Source organism: Lipotes vexillifer, unplaced genomic scaffold (assembly GCF_000442215.2).
Source record: "Lipotes vexillifer unplaced genomic scaffold, Lipotes_vexillifer_v1.1 scaffold1093, whole genome shotgun sequence".
NCBI lineage: Eukaryota > Metazoa > Chordata > Mammalia > Artiodactyla > Lipotidae > Lipotes > Lipotes vexillifer.
In genome coordinates, this window is record NW_006774793.1 from 1,517,903 (window position 1) to 1,524,203 (window position 6,301).

Consider the following 6,301-nt stretch of genomic DNA (forward strand, 5'->3'; position numbering starts at 1 on the left):
ATCGGAAGATTGGTCCTTTCCACTCGCCTTGCCAGCGGCCAATCACCGACCGTCATACTTCGCGGACCCGCCGTTAGGCGGGGGAGAAGCAGGGATGTCGTCACAGCTAGGCGGTATTGTTACCTAAGGACTTGAGAGGAGGTGGGACGTGTGTTGATTGACAGACCTATTTCTCCTACCGGGATTTAAGGATTTGGCGCAATCCCCGCCTTAGGGGTGAGGTCTTATTTGATTGCCAAGTAATATTCCCCAATGGAGTCCTAGCTCGTGGTGACGGGCAGGCTGCTTGACTAATGAATCCTCGGCGTGGCCGGCGCAGCTCTCCAATCGCTGGGCGGCTGGCCCCAGTCTGAGCGGCGATGGCGGCGGCGGCGGCGGCGGCAGCAGCAGCGGGGGCTGCGGGCGGTCGGGGCTCCGGCCGGGGCGGCGGCACCATCTTGTGCCCGGGGCCGGTGGGGAAGCCGGGGAGGGGGCCCACGGGGGGCGCAGGAACGGCTTAGAGTCTGAGGAACTGGAGCCTGGGGACCTGCTGCTAGAACCCGAGCCTGAAGAGGAGCCGCCCGGCCCCGTGCCCCCCGCCCCCGCCCCGGGAGCTCCGGGCCCTGGGCCTGGCTCGGGAGCCCCCGGCAGCCAGGAGGAGGAGGAGGAGCCGGGACTGGTCGAGGGTGACCCGGGGGACGGCGCCATTGAGGACCTGGAGCTGGAAGCGATCAAAGCTCGAGTCAGGGAGAGGGAGTGTTACGGTCCGGGAGCCACACGCCTGGAGTCGAGTTCCCCGGTAAATGCGACCCGTGTCCGGTGGGCGGGGAATAACGTGGCTGGGGCCGGGCTGGGGAGGCAGCCTCGACCGCCAGAAGGGGCCCAGCCGGGTTGATTCGGGCGTCATGGGTGCCTAGTGTTGTTCCAGAGAAGGTAGCTTGGTTTTCTTTTCATTATGACCCTCGCGTGGGGCGAGAGAAATGGCCGAGCATGGCTGGGGCCGCGCGCGGAAGGAGAGCAGGGTAGAGCCCCTGCGTTAGTTCCTCTTAAGCTGTTCTCCATACCCTCCCCACTCATTGTAGGAGCTGGAAGCGATCAAAGCTCGAGTCAGGGAGATGGAGGAAGAAGCTGAGAAGCTAAAGGAGCTACAGAACGAGGTAGAGAAGCAGATGAATATGAGTCCACCTCCAGGCAATGGTGAGTAACTGGCGGTTGCACGCGGAACCCGGGTCCTGAGATTGGAAGGGTTGTCGGAGCACGGTTTATATGGAATTAGATGTTCGGAACCTTGGAGTTGTTTGTCTGAGCAATTACTGGGCAGTTGCTGCAGTCATAGTCCATTGTGTGTTTTTCTGACCTTTGTGAGACGGGGCATATGTTTTGGTGATGGTAGTCTTGTGCCTCCCTTTGTCCCTGTTACAAATGTGTTGCTCTTTGTTCTTAGTCTTCCACTACCCTTTTTGGAGGTTGCCAGCTGGTATTTGACCTTCAAGTCCAATAGTTTTTCTTTCAGTTGGAGACCTTTAGTTAGGAGTCCTAAGATAAACTGCTCAGCTTCAGGGGGCTTCTCCTCTAATCTAGAAATGTCCAGCCTCAGCCGACTTAATTTTGTTCACTTTTCAAATCATTTTAACCGAAGCTACTCAATAGGTACTTGATTTGGGGGCGGAGGGAATTCCTGTATTATTTTCTTTGATTTTTAAGACTGTATTAATCTATTCCTTAATTTTTCAAGTATTTGGTGAGCACCTACTGCATGCTAGACTGTTTTAGGTAATGGGTACAGCAGGGAACAGAACAGACCAAAATCTTTACCTTTGCTGCTGCTTGTGGTGGTGGTAGTGGTGCATAGATTGGCCAAGTAGAAAACAAGCGTTTTTTTCCTGATCCTTTTTTCTTCAAAGCTGGCCCAGTGATCATGTCCATTGAGGAGAAGATGGAGGCTGATGCCCGTTCCATCTATGTTGGCAATGTATGTACCAGAGCCTTGACTAGGGTTGGGGAAAGCTCTTAGTTTGGGGGATTATTTATTAGGAGTCTTGAAAGGAACTATTTCCAGGGTAGGTGGTGGATTTGAGGGGTGGAGGGAGGGTTGGAATGAGGTGAAAGGTAATGGTGATTAGCAGAGGCTCTGGGGTTGGAAGGAAAAGAGGTTAGTTCCTCAGAGAGCTAGATATTGATGTGCTTTGGTGTGTATGGATGGCCCAGCGCAGAGGCTAGGAAGAGTACCTGTGGAGATGGGAGTTTGCCCTGTTACCTGTGAAATGTACCCCCCACAGGTGGACTATGGTGCAACAGCAGAAGAGCTGGAAGCACACTTTCATGGCTGTGGTTCAGTCAACCGTGTTACTATACTATGTGACAAATTTAGTGGCCATCCCAAAGGGTAAGTGGGGAAGTTGAGGTCGTTTTAGTCACAGTTAAAAAATAAATAAATTATATTTTATATTGAGCAGTAAGTTACCTAGATGTTAAAGTAAGTAGTTCATCTTTTAAGATAGGTCTTAATGTTGATACATGTCAAGGGTTGCACATAAAATTACCTTCAGGGCCCCAACAGATAACAGAGATGGGGGCTGGGTGTGGGGGAGATCATGAACTATAAGGGGGCCGCCTTCTGCATGGCCCCCACCGTTTTCTGCCTTGCGGAGAACCAGGCCCTCTGTATCCTATCTTATAATTTTCCAAGAGTAGCTGCAAATTTTGATTAAAATCTTCCATTAAGAATTCTTTGGACAAATAATTAAAAATATGAACACACTGTACTCAAACAAAGCATGCCTGCAAGTTGGATTTGACCTGTGAGCTGCTATTTGTATCCTCAGATAAAGTGGCAATTACCCTTTTCAGGTTTGCATATATAGAGTTCTCAGACAAAGAGTCAGTGAGGACTTCCTTGGCCTTAGATGAGTCCCTATTTAGAGGAAGACAAATCAAGGTAAGCCCTGTGCCCTTTGCTGTTCTGGTTCTCTGTAAGTTCTCCAGGTTGGCTCTAAGGCATTGTGTTGTACGTGTCATTCTCAGGTGATCCCAAAACGAACCAACAGACCAGGCATCAGCACAACAGACCGGGGTTTCCCGAGAGCCCGATACCGTGCCCGGACCACCAACTACAACAGTTCCCGCTCTCGATTCTACAGTGGTTTTAACAGCAGGCCCCGGGGTCGCGTCTACAGGTCAGGATAGATGGGCTGCTCCTCTCCCCCGCCTCCCATGAGCCCTGTATACTTCCTTCTCTCCTCATCTGAGGAACCTCCCTCCTTTACCCTCCCCTTGGTTCCGGGGACTTGGTCTCCTGCCTGTGCAGGGTGAGGAAGGTAGTTGCAGGCCAGGAGGCCAGTCTCATCTTTTTCTGGAGCAGGAATTGGTGATAAGGGCTGGATCTCTCTACCCTGTTCTGAGAGATGCTTCTCCACCCAGCCTTTTTTTCCTTGAGAGTTGATGGCAGTGAAGGTGTTTACACAGAACGCCCGGGAAGAACAGGGCCTCAGAGCAGTGAAAGCTCTGTTTGGACTTTTGCTACTTTTCCCAGAGTTAGGGAACCTCCCTTGGAAGAAAACCAGAGGCTAGTTGATCCTCCTCAACAGCCATGTGGGAGGATATCGAGATATTTACTCTTTAGCCAGTCTTTTGCAACTTTCTCGCTGGGCCTAGTGTGGCACCCATGTTGTTGCTTCACTTTGCTTCCATTTCTTTACATTTAAATAGACAGTTTAGGCATATAGACCTTGGCTTTTCATAAGATTTACCTGTCAGCTCCCAGGAGGTAGGGAGGATCTGTTGGTGAGAGCCTCGCTTTTAAGAGCTGTGGAGAACTGGAATCTGGATAAACAATGAGTCCTTTTTCTTGCCCCTGTGTCTCAGATGCATTTCTTTATTGCCACTGTTTGGCGAGGTGATAACAGTTAATTCCCCACTCCCATTTGCCAGGTGTGTCACTATTTCTGGGATTGTGGGGGTCAGTTTTAGGACTTGGGAAACTTCTTTCCCCTCTTCCCTTCTCAATAACTGGGGCGAGGGCCCATGGGGAGGGGCTTGTACTGAACTATTTAGTGATCATGTTAACACCTAACTCTCCTTCTTTCTTCCAGGGGCCGGGCTAGAGCGACATCATGGTATTCCCCTTACTAAAAAAAGTGTGTATTAGGAGGAGAGAGAGGAAAAAAAGAGGAAAGAAGGAAAAAAAAAAAGAATTAAAAAAAAAAAAAAAAAAGAAAAACAGAAGATGACCTTGATGGAAAAAAATATTTAAAAAAAAAAAAAGATATACTGTGGAAGGGGGGAGAATCCCATAACTAACTGCTGAGGAGGGACCTGCTTTGGGGAGTAAGGGAAGGCCCAGGGAGTGGGGCAGGGGGCTGCTCATTCACTCTGGGGATTCGCCATGGACACGTCTCAACCGCGCAAGCTGCTCCCCCTGTTTCCCTGTCCCCCTTTGCCCCCTTGCGGGCTGCTCAAGGGTAGGTGGGCATGGGTGGTTGGAGGGTTTTTTTTTACCCAGGGCTCTGGAAGGACACCAAACTGTTCTGCTTGTTACCTTCCCTCCATCTTCTCCCTAGCTTTCACAGTCCCCTCCTGCTTGTTCCTGTCCTGCCAGGTCTACCACCCACCCCACCCCTCTTTTCTGGCTCCCTGCCCCTCCAGATTGCCTGGTGATCTATTTTGTTTCCTTTTGTGTTTCTTTTTCTGTTTTGAGTGTCTTTCTTTGCAGGTTTCTGTAGCCGGAAGATCTCCGATCCGCTCCCAGCGGCTCCAGTGTAAATTCCCCTTTCCCCTGGGGAAATGCACTACCTTGTTTTGGGGGGTTTGGGGGTGTTTTTTGTTTTTCCGTTTTTTGTTTTGTTTTGTTTTCCTTTGCCTTTTTTTCCCTTTTGTTTGGAGGGAATGGGAGGAAGTGGGGACAGGGAGGTGGGAGGTGGATTTTGTTTATTTTTTTAGCTCATTTCCAGGGGTGGGAGTTTTTTTTTTAATATGTGTCATGAATAAAGTTGTTTTTGAAAATAAAAAATGTTTGGCCTTTTGGGTGTATGGATTATTTATCTTCCTGTTGTCTCTTAAATCCCAGATGGCTGTTAATTCTCCTTTCTGGAAATGCTGGTGTTGTGGAGGGGAGGTTCCCACCTAAGGAGTAGGAGTCAGAAGTACAACTAGCAGGAACATTGTGTGTTTAGCTGAGCTTGATGGGGTTTTCTGGAAAGCATGTAGCCCTGATTGGCATTTGAGAGGTACATTAAATGAGCCTGGGAATATAAAGGAATGGCCAGATTAGAGTGCTCTGATAGCACTTTAGTGTGTCCTCTTGATAAAATTTATGTGCAAATGAATTATCCACACCAACAGCACTAGATTCTTATGTTGGGGTCTGGGTAGCCTTTTTTGTCTTCTCTATCCCAAGGTAGGCTCAAAAAACGAGGGAAAAAAATTAGGGGGACTTCCCTGGTGGCGCAGTGGTTGAGAGTCCGCCCGCCAATGCGGGGGACACGGGTTCGGGCCCTGGTCTTGGAAGATCCCACATGCCGCGGAGCACCTGGGCCCCTGTGCTACAGTTACTGAGGCCCACCTTCCTAGAGCCTGTGCTCCGCAACGGGAGAGGTCACCACAATGAGAAGCCTGTGCACAGCAACGAGGACCCAATGCAGCCAAAATAAATTTAAAAAAATTAGGGCTTCCCTGGTGACTCAGTGGTTAAGAATCTGCCTGCTGGGGCGTCTCTGGTGGCCCAGTGGTTGAGAGTCCGCCTGCTGACACAGGAGACACGGGTTCGTTCCCCGGTCTGGGAAGATCCCACATGCCACGGGGTGGCTAGGACCGTGAGCCATGGCCGCTGAGCCTGCGCGTCCGGAGCCTGTGCTCCGCAACGGGAGAGGCCACAGCAGTGAGAGGCCCTCGTACCACAAAAAAAAAAAGAATCCGCCTGCCAATGCAATGGACACGGTTTCAAGCCCTGGTCCAGGAACATCCCACATGCCCCATGCGCCACAACTACTGAGCCTGTGCTCTAGAACCCGCGAGCTACAACTACTGAGCCCATGTGCCACAGCTACTGAAGCCCACATACCTAGAACCCGTGCTTTGCAACAAGAGAAGCCACTGCGATGAAGCCTGTGCACCGCAACGAAGAGTAGACCCCGCTCGCCGCAACTAGAGAAAGCCTGTGTGCAGCAACGAAGACCCAACACAGCCAGAAATTTAAAAATTTATTTATTAATAAAAGTTAACATTTAAAGATAATTGCAAAGCTTATGTTCTTTAGCAGTTCGGTGGCCACTTAATACGTTCAGCTAACTTGTTTTTGTTTTTTTTTTTTTTTTTTTTTTTTTTT

At 50.1% G+C, this 6,301-nt stretch overlaps 1 protein-coding gene across 1 annotated transcript; it reads left to right on the forward strand.

Moving 5' to 3' along the window:
* The first annotated feature begins 359 nt into the window (after positions 1 to 359).
* PABPN1 (poly(A) binding protein nuclear 1) lies at positions 360 to 4,110 on the forward strand. The gene is given in 8 exon segments (XM_007472201.1): positions 360 to 414; positions 417 to 735; positions 1,091 to 1,176; positions 1,884 to 1,951; positions 2,259 to 2,365; positions 2,830 to 2,917; positions 3,004 to 3,155; positions 4,071 to 4,110. Coding segments are annotated over 8 exon segments (915 nt in total).
* The last annotated feature ends 2,191 nt before the right edge of the window (positions 4,111 to 6,301 follow it).